Below are 16,388 nucleotides of genomic sequence, written 5' to 3' on the forward strand. Positions count from 1 at the left end.
TTTATGATTCTGAGCCAATAAGCTGTGCAGACAAGCTCTGGGCCGAGAAGCTGTGCAGACAAGCTTGGAGAGAGCAGCTCGGCAGATGTTTGGGACAAGGCTCACCTGGCAGCTCAACAGTAAAGTTCAAGCTTTTACCCGCCACACCCTGGTCTCGTGAGGGTAGGGGAGGCAGTACACTTGGGGGCCCAGAGTCATTTTTGCCTGCCGCCAACCTACCCTTGACACCCCCTGGGGGGTGCTGAGTCCTGAGGATCCAGTGTCCACCTTGTGTGACCCTGAGCTAGTTCTAGGCCTATATTGACAACACTGAAGGCCTCCTCCCCACCCTCCCTTTGGGCCAGTGCCAATTGGGGTGGAGATAAGCAGGTGTTTGGGGATTGGTTGGTTTAGCCCAGCCTCTCCTGGCTTCCCCCAGGTCAGACACTGGGTCAAAGACTTCCCAGGAGGAGGGGAGAGGAGGTTGTGTGGAACTAGCTGCTCCAGATAGAAGGTGCCAGTCTCGGGGTCAGGGAGCTGAGGGTCCTGGTCCACGGTGGGGAGAGGTGTTGCTCAAGGCTGGGGTGGCTCCAAGGAGTGGAGCTGGCCTGGGAGTTGGTGGATAACAGTGGGTAATTTAACTCTGTCTCTCCCTCTTTCTGTCTCTCTCTCCCTCTCTGGCTCTTTCTCTGTATTTCCCTAGGTGTCCCTTCCCTGCTGAACCCCTATTCACCCATCCCTGAGCCCTCCCTGTCCTGTCCCCAGCACTCACCTGGCCCTCCCTGACCCTAGCCCACATACCCTCTCCCTCTGTAAGCGGGTCTCTGCCTCTGAGCTCCCCATTACCTCCCCGTCCTCGGCCTCAGGAGCTCACCCTCTGCCTGCCCTGCAGGATGCTGCAGCTGAGCCTGTCCTGGCTGGGACTGGGGCCGCTGGCAGCCTCCCCGTGGCTACTCCTGCTGCTGCTGGGAGCCTCCTGGCTCCTGGCCCGCTTCCTGGCCCGGACCTATACCATCTATGACACCTCTCTTCGCCTCCGATGTTTCCCGCAGCCCCCAATGCGGAACTGGTTTTGGGGTCACCTGGGCATGGTGAGTGTGGGCAGCAAAGTGAGTCTGGGGTATTAGGGTAGATAGACTCTGCAAGGGGTTGGCAATGGGGCTTAAGGGTTGGGCTAGGGCAGTGGTTGGCAAACCGTGGCTCATGAGCCACATGCTGCTCGCAAGCCGCAGTTTGCCGCTCTGTTGACTAATGAGTTTGCCGACCACTGGGCTAGGGTCTAGGGCAGCAGAGAAGTGAGGGGGGTCAAGGGGACCCCCTCTTTTCTCACTCATTCCTCCACTCTGCCATCCCAGGCCTTCCCCACATCTTTGCCCTCTCCCTCCTTTGGGTCCATTTCCGTCTGCCTTCCCCACATTAGTGCACCTCTGAGGGGCTCCCAGGGTGAGCTGCGCAGAGCTGGGCCCCTAGGACTCCCGGTGTCCACAGCGAGCCTCCAGACACCTCAGGGGCACTGTCCAGGGTTTGCTCCCTGTCTGGCTCATTTCCGTGTGTCTGCTCACCCCCACCCACAGGGGCACAGCTCCCCGTCCCCTCATCTTCCTGGCATACCTTCCTCTTACCTTCCTCTTCTCTCCTAAGATGTCTCAAGGAGCCTGTTGCACAACCTGGCTAAAGTTGGCCACTCATTTCTCTTTTTGGAAGCCTTCTTCAACTCCTGCCACACCCCAGACTTTGACCTTTGACTTGGTCCTGCTTCTTTTTTAATTTTACAGTTAATTGTCTAATTACTTATTATCTGGGTCTCCAGCTTGATGGTAGCTCTGGGGAGCAGACACTCTATCTGCAGCTCACAGCCCCGGGGCTGGTGTACATCAGGCACCTAACAATGTTTGAGTCCCTAAGTGGTGAATTTGCCATCACCCGCCCCCCCCCCCCCGCCCCCCGCCTACTCAAGGCCAAAGGGATGAATATCCAGTTCCCCCTTCCCCCGGACCAGCAAGGGATGAGTGCAGCTTTCCTTTCCTGCCTGGAATGAGAACTACAGCTTGGGGAAGGACATCCTGTGATTTCGCTGCTCACTGTGGCCAAGTTCACCAGAGGACATTCCCAAGCTCAGCATGAAGGTTGCCTGAGATTCTGGGTCTTGGAATGGAAGTTACCGCCGTTCCAACTCCCCCTCTGCAGCTCAGCCATGGGCGCTGGCCTTGGTCACTCTCGTCTCCTCCAGCCCCTCTTGCTGTGTGACCTCAGCTGAGTCGCTCTCCCTTTATGGACCAACCTCATCATGAGTCCTGCCCTCTGGGTCCTTGGGGGTCAGGGGGCAGGTCACTAGGGTGAAAAACGACGTATGTCCACCAGCCTGGGGCACCTGGGGTATTTGTCAGGCTTGGATGAGGCATCCTGAGGGACTGAAGAGGATGCCTTACCAGGAGGGGACCTGCCCTCCTTCCCTTTTGGGGGGATGTGGCCTCCATTTCTTCATTTGTAAATGGCATGATTGGTGGGCATGTCCATAGGTAGAAGAGAGATAGATAGACAGGACAAACTATGATAAGTAGGTAGATAATAGATGATAGATAGACAGACAGAATCCACTATTAGGTAGGTAGATATGTAGATGCACAAACTGACAGACTTGATGCACTATGTTAGCTAAAAGATAAATAGATAGATAGATGATAGATAGATAGATAGATAGATAGATAGATAGATAGATGATAGGTAGATAGATGATAGATAGATAGATGATAGGTAGAGAGATGATAGATAGATAGATGATAGATGATAGATAGAGAGATGATAGATTGATAGATAGATAGATAGATAGATGATAGATGATACATAGAGAGATGATAGATTGATAGATAGATGATAGATAGATGATAGAGAGATGATAGATAGATAGATATATAATAGATAGATGACAGATAGATAGATAGATGATAGATAGACAGATAGCTGATAGATAGATGACAGATAGATGATAGATAGATAGATGATAGATAGGTAGATGATAGATAGAGAGATGATAGATAGATAGATAGATAGATAGATAGATAGATGATAGATAGAGAGATGATAGATAGATAGATAGATAGATAGATAGATGATAGATAGTTGGATGATAGATAGATAGATGATAGAGAGGTAGATGATAGATAGTTGGATGACAGATAGATAGATGATAGATAGGTAGATGATAGATAGATGACAGATAGATAGATGATAGATAGAGAGATGATAGATAGACAGATAGCTGATAGATAGATGACAGATAGATAGATGATAGATAGATAGATAGATAGATAGATAGATGATAGATAGATAGATGATAGATAGATGACAGATAGATAGATGATAGATAGGTAGATGATAGATAGAGAGATGATAGATAGATAGATAGATGATAGATAGATGACAGATAGATAGATGATAGATAGAGAGATGATAGAGAGATAGATAGATGATAGATAGATAGATAGATAGATAGATGATAGATAGAGAGATGATAGATAGATAGATAGATAGATGATAGATAGATGATAGATAGATGACAGATAGATGATAGATAGATAGAGAGATGATAGATAGATAGATAGATAGATAGATAGATAGTTGGATGATAGATAGATAGATGATAGAGAGGTAGATGATAGATAGGCAGGACGCACTATACACGGAGCCTGGCAGGCAGAAGGGGCTCAAGGTGGGAAACGCCCTCCTAATTGATGAGCAGAGTTCATATCTGGCCCTGGGAATCTGGTGGGCAGAGAACATGTCCTCTCCCTGTGCCCTGGGTGCACCCTGAGGCTTGGCGAGGCCTCCAGAACCCACGTTCTTGGGGGAAGGAGCCCTGAGGGGGAAGGAGCCCTGAGGGGGAAGGAGCAGGAGGAAGCAGATTATCCCATCCAGGCAAAATCCGGACACACTCTCCATTGCAGAGGCTGCAGGGGGGACCTGCTGTGGCTCCTTTTGGGTGTGACAACCCTGCCTTGCTTTCAGGTCACCCCCACAGAGCAGGGCATGAAGGACGTAACTCAGCTGGTGGCCACCTACCCCCAGGGATTTATGACCTGGCAGGGCCCCATCCACCCCCTCGTCATTTTGTGCCACCCTGACATGGTCCGGGCTCTCACCAACGCCTCAGGTACCCACACAGAGCTTGTGGTGGTGGGTGCCCTGGCACATCTGGGGCTTCTTGCCCCTCCCTGCCAAGCTTCTGTGCGGCCCCTGCAAGACCTGGCCCTCTTCCTCTCTTCTCTCTTAGCATCTTCCTCTTTTTTTCCAAGTATTCAAACCTGCATCTCACCACCTCCTCCCCCTCATGCCATCTGCTTCTGACCTGGTGTCCTGGGCACCCCCGCGGCCCCAAGCAGCTTCAATCCAAGGTTATGTCCGGAGGAGGAGCTCCCAATCTGGAGGAGACGAATCAGGACGAGGGATCCCCGACCTGGTGTGGTCCGGAATTGGCCAGAGGCAGGCTGTGCAGCCCAGAAGAGAAGCAGGGTCTCTCCTGGAGGAGGCTGGAAGGCCTCCTGGAGGAGGAGTTTCTGGAACATGGTCTGGAACAATGAGGAGAAAGTTTTTAAAGCAGAGGGTGAAGTAATGCAGTGGGCATTGCTAGCATCCCAGGCCCCGCATCCCAGACCTGCCCCTGCTCCCCTCCCTCAAGGCCCAGAGCAATGAGGGCTTGCTATTTCTGTGATGCCCACCTCTGGTGGGTCGGTTCCTTCTACCCCATCCTGCAGCTCTTCCAGGAATTGCCCCAAGGAGAGTCCACCCCCGCCTGGGTCTTGTCCTTTGCTTTCTACTTTTCTCACCCCCAGATAGATGAGGCCGAGCAGAGGAAAAGGCAGCATTTGACAGAGAGCTGGGCTCTGACGCCAACCTTCTGGTGACTCTGGTTCTCATTGACAGCTGAGGTCTCTTGCAGTTCTGAGTGGTGGAAACTCAACCCTGTGTGGTCTAAGCCAAGAAAGGGACTCAGTGGAATGTCCAGTCCACGAATGTTGCCTTCAGGCACAGCTGGATCCAGGTGTCAAAGAATGTCCTCAGGAATCTGTCTTCATTTTTTAGTTCTGTTTTCCTCTGTGAGCCCTTCACTCTCATGCTGGCAAAGATGAATCCCAGAAGCTCAACCCCCGTGGAAAAGTGAGCTTATTCTCAACAGTTCCAGGAAAAGTTGCAGGATTCACTCTAATCTGCCTGGCGTGGCCCAGTTCCTCACTCAGCCATGGCCACTCTCATTGCCCCGTCTTGGCAGGCATAGGGTTCTCAGAGTTATTGTTCTTGGAATTCAACGAAGTTCAAGAGTTAAGAACTCAGGCCCTGGATTCAGACAGACCTGGGCTCAGGTCTCAGGCATCCCACCTACTGTCTGGGAGACCACGGATAAGTGACGTTGCTGTTCAGAGCCTCAGTTTCCTTATCTAGAAAACAGGGACAGAAGAGAAGCCAGGTGAATGTGGTGCTTGGAATCCAAATGAGAAAAGACCCTGATTGTTGAGTCTGGAGGGTATGGGAGGGACCCCAGGAGGAGGATGACCTGCTGGATAAGAGTCTTCTCTTGGCCACCTTTACAGTGTGAATTGGCTCCTCTTTGTTCCTCTCCAGATTCGGAGCTCAGAGGAAGGTCTGCTGTACGAACAGGGCCTGGCGAGCACCTATGGGGATGTGTGCTGCTGGTGGGTGGGGCCCTGGTATGCCGTCATTCGAATCTTCCATCCCACCTACATCAAACCTGTGCTCTTTGCTCCAGGTAGACACCCCTCTGACCACAGCTTGCTCATCGCTGAGGTCTCTGTGCTGCCTCCAGCTGGGCAGGTGACCCAGGTGCAGACAGGAGGGGCTGTGGGAGAGATGCCACTGACTCTGTCTCACTTGGACCCCCACCTGCCCCACCTCTAGTCATGTCTGTTCGCACCTGGGTGACATCTTCTGAATGGCCATCCCTGGTCACATTTATGTTTCCACGTGTGTCCTAGTTATAGCTGATTTATGTTTATTCCTGGGATCAAATGGAGCTGGCCTCAGTCATTTCTGGGGCTCAGCTTGGCCAGTGCCTCTGAGGCATGTTGGGGACTGTCTGGTGGTGCTTGTCTGAGATGCCATTTGAGATTGTCTAGTTTTGCTGCTGATCATGTCTGGGCCATGCTCTGGATCTGTCTGGTGTCTGAAGAAATGTCTGAGACCTTATGTGAGTCTTGTTAAGGCAGGTCCTAGCATATGCCTGGGTCACACCTGGTTCACATCTGTGACATTAATGGGACCATATTTAAATACTATCTGGGGATGTCTGTGGGACACACTGAAGCCATGTCAGATTGTCTTTGATTCCATGTCAGAAAATGTTGCATCATGCCAGGGTCTGTCATGCTTGTTTGAGCCATGTCAGGACATGTTAAAACATGTTGGGGCCATATCAGATGTCCCAGCAGATATCAGAGAGTGCTGGGGAAGATGGGGTGTCTGAGGCCCATGTAAAGGCATTTTGTAGAGTGTTGTGCTGTGTTTGGGTGTGTAGAGCATGTTGGATCATGTAGGAGCCACGTCAAGGCATGCTAAAACATGTTGTGCCATGTTAAGATGCATCTAAGCATGTAGAAGTGTGTCTTTGGGCTCTGCCTTTGCTCTGCTCTGTGTTGCAGCCTGGTCTGGTGCCCCCTCACCTCCCCACTCCTTGCCATTTCCGCTGCCCTTGTCCTATTTCTGCTATGCTGGGTTTGGAGGGGGAATGCAGACCCCTGGCTGGGAGCCCCCTCCCCACATCAAAAGTCCCTCTCCTCCCCCCTCCATTACTCCTGATGGTCCTCATTCATGTCAGCTGCCATCGCCCCCAAGGACATGGTCTTCTACAGCTCTCTGAAGCCCTGGCTGGGTGAGTAACTGAGGGTGAAGCAGGTTGGGGACACCCTTGAGGGACCAGGGGAAGTGCTACTTGCCCACTCCCTGTGGCTGCCTCTACTAGGGGATGGGCTTCTGCTGAGTGCTGGTGACAAGTGGAACCACCACCGCCGCCTGCTGACCCCCGCCTTCCACTTTAACATTTTGAAGCCCTATATGAAGATCTTCAATGACAGCGTGAATATCATGCATGTGAGTCTCTTGAACTCAGTCAGGGTCTCAGTGTAGCCTCGGGGATATTGGGGGCTCAGAGGCATCTTGACTGGAATTCTGACTCTTCTGGGCAGATTTTGGGCCATTGCTCTTCCTTTCTGAGCCTCAGTTTCCTCAGCTGTAAAATTGGAATAATTTTGTAGTGCGATGATGATATAATGGAGTCATGTCCCTGATACATAGTAGGTGTTCAGAAGGCATTAGTTTCAATTTTCCCCCACAGAAGCCTTGGAGTTCTGAGACATGATGGATGACAATGATGAATATTGCACACTAATTATTGTTGAATAACAAACCACTTCAAAACAATAAGGGTTATTATTGGCCAACAAGTCTGTGAGTCCATTGGAGGAGGTCTTCTGGGTGTGGCTGTGGTTACTCATTACCTGTGATCAGCTGTGGGGCAACTCTGCTGCTCTGGGCTCAGTCCTTTCATGAGATTGGGCCTCGACTGGCTGCATGCTGACCTAGGAAGCTCTCAGCTGGTTTCATGGGATTCTCTCTCTCTCTCCTTCCTGGGCATCTCAGGCTGTTCACATGGCAGAGGCAGGGTTCCAAGAGATTGAGAGGAGGCTGCAATCCCTCTTGAGATCCTGGATTAGGATCAACACCTCCTCATTCTCCCCACAGTCTATTGGCCAACACAAGTCAAAAGGCCAGCACAGAATTAAATGGCGGTGCAATGGGTTCTAATCTAACTCCTAATGGTAGTTGTTGAAAACCTCATTGTAGAGTGTGAACCTTGGACCCAGGTCTCCTGCCTCCCAGCCATGGGCTCTTCATGCCCTAAGAGTAATAGCTTATACACACACTCAAGCCTGGTCCTCCCTGGGGATGGGTGCCTAGGGCAGAGGACCAAGAGGCAGGGTCTGGGGGCTCCATCCAGGTGGTTGGGTTGGGGAAGGGCCCAGGGAAGCCCCAGCTCTATGCCCTTCTCTGTCCAGGCCAAGTGGAAGCGCCTGGCCTCAGAGGGCAGCACCCGTCTGGACATGTTTGAGCACATCAGCCTCATGACCCTGGACAGTCTGCAGAAATGTGTCTTCAGTTTTGACAGCAATTGCCAGGAGTGAGTCTCTTCCCAGAGGTTGGGAGCATGAGCCATGGGCCCAAGGGAGTAGGTGGAGCGGGATACTGACCTTAAGGGCCTTCCTGGAGGAGGTGGGTCAGGGCTAGACATTGAAGGACAAGGAAGGGGAATGAGAAAGAGCAATCCCTTCAGGTAGACAGAACCGTTTGCTAAAGGCCAAGAATCTGGAATGAGCAGTGTGTGTGAAACAGTGAGGAGAAGTGAAGTGAGAGGGCTTAGCAGGGGTGAGATCTTTGGGCCGTAAATAAGCCAAGAAGTGGGGTATGATCTCTATCCTGAGGCTTCCAGGGAGCCATGGAAGGTGTTTGAGCAGACGCGTGTTGTGACCCAGACTAAACTTGGACATCTCACTCTACAGAAGACCAATTGGATGGTGTTGACTTGGATGCAGGAGACTAGGGAGGGGGCTGGGCCCACTGGCCAATTAGGAGAGGATGAAGTCTGAGTGTGTGGGAAGTTTAGGGAAGGGGAAGGGCAGACACTGGGGAGGAGAGAGAGGAGAGAAGCATGATGTCTAAGCCGCGGCTCTGGGTGCCTGAGGCGTGGAGGCCACTCAGGGAGTCACGTTTCTGGATCATCCCCACCACGTATCTGCAGGGCCATCTGATCCTGCTTCTCAGTTTCCTAATGGGAGGTAGCTCCTGGCTTCTGGTGGGGGGACCACCTCAGGCTTTAAGTGAACCAAGTTGTTGCCTGCCTCCCTGTCCTCATCCTGCAGGAGGCCCAGCGAATATATTGCTGCCATCTTGGAGCTCAGTGCCCTTGTGACAAAACGGCACCAGCAGCTCTTCCTGTACATCGACTTCCTGTACTACCTCACCCCCGATGGACAGCGCTTCCGCCGGGCCTGCCGCCTGGTGCACGACTTCACAGACGCTGTCATCCGGGAGCGGCGCCGCACCCTCCCTGATCCGGGTGTGGAGGACTTCCTGAAGGCCAAGGCCAAGACCAAGACTTTGGACTTCATTGATGTGCTCCTGCTGACCAAGGTGGGCTTCTCGGGCATCTGAATTGAAAAGGAAGAATGGACCTCGATTTCAAATGTCAAATTGAAGAGCTGGGATTTGATGCAGAGGGCACTGGAGAGCCATGGAGGGTGCTTGAGGAAGGGAGGGATAGTCAGGGATAAGTTTTAGAGATGAGTGTGTGCAGTGCAGCCTGTAGGGGATTGCTAAGTTTGAAACTGTGAAGGGCCTGAGGTTTTATTCTACTTCCAACTTAAATAAGTTAGTCTACCATGAATATATATATACCAGAACTGTGGATTAGAGCAGCCCATTATTACTCATAGCGGTAATAGTAGTCAGATTAGAACTACAGCCCTGGTTCCCCACTCCCACATACTTCTAAGGGCTACATGATATGTTTACCATGCTTGCATCACAGGAGAGGTACCTGCACCTTTTAAATCTTAGAACTTACATGGGACAGCTGGCACATCAGCCTTTTCTTCAGTAGGTGGGGGGAGGAAGAGAGAGAGAGAGAGAGAGAGAAGAAGGAGGAGGAGGAGGAGGAGGAGGAGGAGGAGGAGGAGGAGATTGTTATGGTTTAGGGGCATAAACAAATCCTTTGAGAAGGCAGTCTATAGGTTCTATAGATTTATAACCCATTCCTCATGTCCAGGGAAGGTAGAGCCTCTGGATTGACCATCCTAGAATGTGGAGCAATGCTCAGTTTCTAATTTCCAAGGCAGTTCAATCATCTGTAACCCAGGTTGCCAGTAACTTTTTTAAAATCAGAAAGCCCTCACCACCAGGAGGCAATGAGGCCAGGAGGAGGCCTGTGGGTCGCGGCCTCTTGGTGCTGGTGAGAAAGGGAGGTCTAGGAGTGCAGTGTGGGCTTCGGTTTCTGAATGGATGATGGAACTTCAGAGATTGCCTCAGGGGCCGTCAGAGCCGGTGTGATTTGGGGAGTCTTGCTTTCTCTCCAGGATGAAGATGGGAAGGAATTATCAGATGAGGACATCCGAGCTGAGGCTGACACCTTCATGTTTGAGGGTGAGGGTCACAGTGTGGGAGTACAGAGGAGGCAGGGGTCTGTCTATCCCAGGGACTTGGCAGGGGGCCCTGGACCACCTCATCCCTCCCACTCTTCCCCGTCCTCCCCGAGGGCCTTAACATGAGGGCACCGCCCACCTTCTGATGCCTGAGACCCAAGTCCCTTTGACTGCCTCCCAGGCCATGACACCACAGCCAGCGGGCTCTCCTGGGTCCTGTACAACCTCGCAAGGCACCCAGAATACCAGGAGCGCTGCCGGCAGGAGGTGCAACAACTCCTGGGGGACCGTGAGCCTCAAGAGATTGAATGGTGAGTGCAGGTCCTCCTGCCTCTTCCTGAGCCCCTCTCATTGGCTCTGCTCCCAAAGTGGGGAAGAGGGAAGATCTTTTTGTTGATTCTGTCACTGTGTCCTCCCATTTAGTGGGAATGGAAGCAGAGTCCAGAGGCAGGGTCTGGTACCCAGCCTGGATAGCAGGGAAAAAGTTACAGGCTTTTGGGACAGAAAGATCTGGGATGCTGAGAAAATTAGTGACCATGTGTGGGCATATTCAGAGTCAGCTTCTCCTTCACTCCCTTCCTGTCCTGTGATATCACTTTTTTTTTTTTTTCAAATATCTCCACAACCTGAATATTTACTTATCTCTTGCCTCCTAATTCCTTCCATATTGTTCAGTCCAGGATTCATAGGGGACACCTAGGCATAAAGCCACTCAACTCTTGCCCAGTTACACCTGGATCTTCCCCCACCCAGTCCCTATTCAACAAACTGCCACACTGCCCTCCCATCTCCAGCTTGGTGCCATCTCCAATTCTCCCTGGCCCCATTCTGCATCCTGGAGACCCAGGAAGGACCCCAGCCAGCCTGTGCCTTCTGGGAGCTCCCAGACTGGTGGGGGAACAGTCCCAGCCCAGGGGCGGGAGTTGACAGGAAGATGGGCAAGGCTGAGGGCGGAAAGAGTGTGTCTGCTGTGACCCTGAATGCTGATCAGTCGATGTATCTACTGACCTGGCCCAGTTAGGTAAAAAGAGACAGCCCGGCCCTACCCGGTTTGGCTCAGTGGATAGAGTGTCAGCCTGCGGACTGAAAGGTCCCAGGTTCGATTCCGGTCAAGGGCATGTACCTTGGTTGCTGGCACATCCCCAGTGGGAGGTGTGCAGGAGGCAGCTGATCCATGTTTCTCTCTCATCGATATTTCTAACTCTCTATCCCTCTCCCTTCCTCTCTGTAAAAAATCAATATAATATATTACAAAAAAAAGAAGAAGAAGAAGAAGAAGAGACAGCCGGGGCCAAGTGAGGTAGTCGGAGAGAATGACAGAGGGAGAGGGAGGGTGAAGAGGGAAGGAAGGCAAGAGAAAGGAAAAGGGAGGAGGAAGGAAGAGAGCGAGGGAGGCAAGAAGAAAGAGAGAGATGTGGAAGGCTTTGAAAGCAATGTTAATAGCTTCCATTTTAACCCAAGGACAACGAGGAACCGCTGGAAGTGTTTGGGCAGGAGGAGGGCAGGGCAGATCTGGGTACCAGAGAGATCTTTCTAGGGCTAGTGTGGGAGATGTACTGAAGAGGACCAGCTGTCGCATGGGGCCCAGGGAGGAGGTTCTGAGCCTTCGCCAGGCCAGGGCCTGGAGGTGGCGAGGAGGTTTGAGGCTGGACAGGCATTTTGGAGGTGATGTTCTCCACTCCAAGCCCTTGTGTAGCACAGCAGTCCTGTGAGGTGAAGAAAAATGTGCATGCCTTTTCAACGGAGATTCCAAACACAATTATGCACTTTGTTAATTATGCACAATTATGCACTGAAGGGTCCCAGATTGGATTCAGGTCAAGGGCACATGCTTGGGTTTCGGGCTGGATCCCCAGTAGGGGGCATGCAGGAGGCAGCCAATCAATGATTCTCATCATGTTTCTATCTTTCCCTTCCCCTTCCTCTCTGAAATCAATAAAAATATATGTTTAAAAAGTAAATAAACATTCTTCTTAATCCTCACCCTAGGAGTAACTTCCACTAATAATTTCCTGTGTGTCCTTTCAGGAGTAGTTTTATAGTTTTCCAATTGTGAACCAGTTAACTATATCAGCTATTAAAAATTTAATTCATCACACAAAAAGAAGGGGATTAAAAAAAAGAATTTAGCTCTTCCAGTGGATTCTCTTGTTTTCTAATTATGAAATCACTATCTGCCAGAAATGGCACATTTACGCCCACATTCAAATTATATTACTCTCTTTTTATCCCCTTGCCTAACTGCATTAGCTACTATCTCTAGTACCGTGATAAGTAAAATATTAGATGTGTGTTTTTTTCTTTCTTACTCATTTGCCTTTTGATTTTGCTCTCTTGCCATAAAGAATATTTTTAATGCAAATTTGTAAGCCATTTTTATGGTTGGCATTCTTGTGTTGTGTTGCTCAGAAAAGCTTCTAGAATTTTCTCTAGTACTTTTGCGACACCGATTTTCTTTTCTTTTAATTTTAAACCACTTTATTGAAGCGTGATCGACATACAAAAAGTTGTACACATCTAATGTACACAACCTATTGAGTCTGGAGATATTTGATCCCTCTGGAATTTATTTTGTTACACAGAGAGACGATCTCATGGAACTGGGAGGGGGTGTCTGGTTTTGCTGTGAGTGGGTAACTGTGTGGGTTCCTTAGGGACGACCTGGCCCAGCTGCCCTTCCTGACCATGTGCATCAAGGAGAGCCTGCGCTTGCACCCCCCGGTCACCGTCATCTCCCGCTGCTGCACCCAGGACATCACGCTCCCGGATGGCCGGGTCATCCCCAAAGGTGCTGTCGGTGACAGGGGAGGAGCCATCCGGCAGAAAGAGGGGCCCATCAGCAGGGGGCCTCCTCCTAACTGGCCCCTCCTTTCCCACAGGTGTTACCTGCCTTATCAGTATTTTTGGGACCCATCACAACCCATCCGTGTGGCCAGACCCTGAGGTGCTGTCTCCCCCTTCCCTCATCCTTGTCCACTCCCTTTGGGGGACCTGGAGGGGGTGGTAAGCAGGGTTCTGACCTGGCAAATCAGACATCACCCCCCCCCCCCCCTCATCAAACACCGGCTGCCTCTCCAAGGCGGGCTGTCAGGGGACCCCACCCAGCAGCCCTGTCTTGGTCTCGCCCTCAGGTCTATAACCCTTTCCGCTTCGACCCAGAAAAGATCCAGGAGAGGTCACCTCTGGCTTTCATTCCCTTCTCTGCGGGGCCCAGGTGAGGGCAGCAGCATCGGAGGCGGGAAGGGGGTGATGGGGCAGGGACCTGGGGCTGAGGTCCCAGAGGACAGTGAGGGCGGGGAAGAGGGGATTGAAGAAGGACACAGCCTGCTTCTCCTTCCCTTCCCTCCCCTGAGGTTAGGGGGGTTGGGTGGGTCCAAGGAAGGAACCCCGATATGCTCAGAGCCGCTTCCGCCTGCGTGCTGCTCCGAGTTTGGGGCTGGAGCCAGGGGATCTGCCAGCCTGCACGGGTTCGCAGGCACGGTAGCCCCTTCCCATTCCGGGCACAGTAGCCCCACCCCATCCCGGGCACAGTAGCCCCACCCCATCCCGGGCACAGTAGCCCCTCCCCATCCCGGGCACAGTAGCCCCTCCCCATCCCGGGCACAGTAGCCCCTCCCCATCCCGGGCACAGTAGCCCTATCTCCATCCCAGGCACAGTAACCCCTTCCCCATCTCTGCAGGCGTGGATGGGGGTCTTGGGCCAGGGCCCGGACACCACCTGAGCCCCTTTCCCCTTCGCCCACAGGAACTGCATCGGGCAGACGTTCGCCATGGCCGAGATGAAGGTGGTCCTGGCACTCACGCTGCTGCGCTTCCGCGTCCTGTGCGATGAGGCCAAGCCGCGCAGGAAGCCCGAGCTCATCCTGCGCGCCGAGGGCGGACTTTGGCTGTGGGTGGAGCCGCTGAGCGCCGGCCCACAGTGACCCTGCGCCACCCCGGCTAGGTCAACCCTTGACCCCACACACCTCCTTTGCAGGTTCCCGGCAATAAAACTGCTGTCTCCTCTGCCCCAGCCTCTCCGAGAGCCACTAGGAGGCTTTTGAGGCCTGTGGGGACCCAGGGGCTGGGCATATCTGGGGGGAGGGGGGAGGGGGGAAAGTGTCCCTGAGCCCTAGACCCTGACTGCCTCTGCCTAGGGCTCCAAGCTGATAGCGGATAGAGAGTTCTCCCAGAGACCACTTATGGATTTTATCCTGTGGGGAGGTGGGAGCCATGGGAGGTGTTTGAGCAGGAGGGGGCCCAGGGTTAAAGATGGGCTTGAGTGGCACAGTTGAGGTTCTGAATCACGGAGAACCCATAGAGGCAGATTCATTCCTACGAGTCCTGGATGCCTCCCCAAGCAGTTCGCTGGCCAGCCCAGAACCCAGGGCAGGAGACCAGGCATCTTCTGCAGGACTCAAGTTCCTTCCTGCCCTTGTCAGTAGCCCCACCCTGTGCCTCCCCCCGCTCCCCCCCACCCCACAGTGTGTCTCTCAGGTGATCCCCTGCCCTGCCTCTAGGAAGCCCCGCTCTTCCCTTTTCCGGATCCCTTGATGCTGCACAGGCAGCCTGTCCAACAGATACTGGTTGAGCCCCCACTGTGTACTCTCACAAGAGTGTTTGGAGTGCCCCCCAACCCTCATCCCTGACCTTTCACTTCCAAGTCCCTCCTTGGGGTGGAGTGAGGGAGGGCCATCCTTTGACCTTGAAACTCAAAGCCAGACCATTGTAAACCGAACTTGCCCCCAAGGGTATGGGATCCAGAGTCAGACTGCTTGGCTTTAAGTCTCAGCTCTGCTGTGTGCCCTGGGCAAGGCAACTCCCTTTCTGTGCCCTGGTTTCCTCCTCTGTGCAAAGAGGCAGCAATGTGTACCTCATGGTTGACTACCTGTGCTTGGCAAACAGTAAATGCTCAATAAATGTTGCCATTATTACTTTTCCTTTCAGAAAGCCTGGCTCTTCTTAGTTTTCTAAAATTTTACTTTTAATTACAATTAACATTCAATATTATTGTGTACTAGAGCCCTGGTGCATGAAATTTGTGCAAGGGGGGAGGGGGAGGCTTGTCCCTCAGCCCAGCCTGCACTCTCTCCAATCTGGGACCCCACCGGGATCGGGCCTAAACGGGCAGTTGGACATCCCTCTCACAATCCAGGACTGCTGGCTCCCAACCGCTCGCTTGCCTGCCTGCCTGATTGTCCCTAACTGCTTCTGCCTGCCAGCCTGATCACCCCCTAACCACTCACCTGCCACCCTGATCGAAGCCTAACTGCTCCCCTGCTGGCCCAAATGCCCTTAACTGCCCTCCCCTGCAGGCCTAGTCACCCCCAACTACCCTCCCTGCTGGCCTGGTCACCCCTAACTGCCCTCTCTTGCCAGCCAGGTCACCCCTAACTGGCCTCCCCTGCCAGCCTAGTTGCCCCCAACTGCCCTCCCCTGCCAGCCTGATCACCCCTAACTGCCCTCCCCTGCAGGCCTGGTCACCCCCAACTGCCCTCACTGCTGGCCCAGTCACCCCTAAATGCCCTCCCTTGCCAGCCTGGTCACCCCGTACTACCCTCCCCTGCAAGCCTGGTCACCCTTAACTGCCCTCCCCTGCAAGCCTGGTCACCCTTAACTGCCCTCCTCTGCCGGCCTGATCGCCGCCTAACTGCACTCCCCTGCAGGCCTGGGTGCCCCCCAATGTCCTCCCTTAAAGACCTGAGTCCCCCCCCCAACTGTCCTCCCCTGCAGGGCCGGCCACCCCTATCTGCCTTCCTTGCAGGCCTGGTCCCCCCCCCCCCGCAACTGCCCTCCCTTGCAGGCCTGGTCCCCCACAACTGCCCTCCCTTGCAGGCCTGGTCCCTTCCAACTGCCCTCCCCTGCAGGCCTGGTCCCTTCCAACTGTCCTCCCCTGCAGGCCTGGTTGCCCCCAACTGCCCTCCCCCACAGGCCTGCTTGCCCCGAATTGCCCTCCCCTGCAGGCCTGGGTCCCCCTCAACTGTCCTCCGCTGTAGGCCTGGTCACCCCTAACTGCTCTCCCCTGCAGGCCTGGTCACCTGCAACTGCCCTCCCCTGCCAGCCTGGTTGCCCAAAACTGCTCTGCCCTGCTGGCCTGGTCGCCCCCAACTGTCCTCCCATGCAGACCCGGTCACCCCTATCTGCCCTACCCTGAATGCCCGGTCCCCTGCAACTGCCTTCCCCTGCTGGCCTGATTGCCCCCTAACTGTCCTCCCTTGCAGGCCTGGG

At 53.2% G+C, this 16,388-nt stretch overlaps 1 protein-coding gene across 6 annotated transcripts; it reads left to right on the top strand.

Moving 5' to 3' along the window:
* The first annotated feature begins 425 nt into the window (after positions 1-425).
* On the top strand, positions 426-15,107 carry LOC308249925 (cytochrome P450 4F3). 6 transcript variants are annotated; one of them, XM_080672023.1, is made up of 13 exons: positions 426-611; positions 872-1,070; positions 3,985-4,129; positions 6,806-6,859; positions 6,950-7,077; positions 8,043-8,164; positions 8,904-9,174; positions 10,116-10,182; positions 10,363-10,492; positions 12,836-12,969; positions 13,061-13,125; positions 13,313-13,395; positions 13,927-15,107. In XM_080672023.1, the coding sequence occupies exons 2-13, from the start codon at positions 873-875 to the stop codon at positions 14,102-14,104; spliced, it is 1,575 nt and encodes a 524-aa protein (XP_080528149.1). In that variant the 5' UTR covers positions 426-611; position 872; the 3' UTR covers positions 14,105-15,107. The 6 variants fall into 6 exon arrangements, with proteins under 6 accessions (XP_080528149.1, XP_080528150.1, XP_080528152.1 ...); XM_080672024.1 differs by having other exon boundaries at positions 433-493; XM_080672026.1 differs by lacking the exon at positions 3,985-4,129 and adding an exon at positions 5,596-5,740 and having other exon boundaries at positions 433-493.
* The last annotated feature ends 1,281 nt before the right edge of the window (positions 15,108-16,388 follow it).

The sequence above is a fragment of the Plecotus auritus genome, assembly GCF_963455305.1.
Source record: "Plecotus auritus genome assembly, chromosome: 6".
In the NCBI taxonomy this organism is placed as follows: Eukaryota; Metazoa; Chordata; class Mammalia; order Chiroptera; family Vespertilionidae; genus Plecotus; species Plecotus auritus.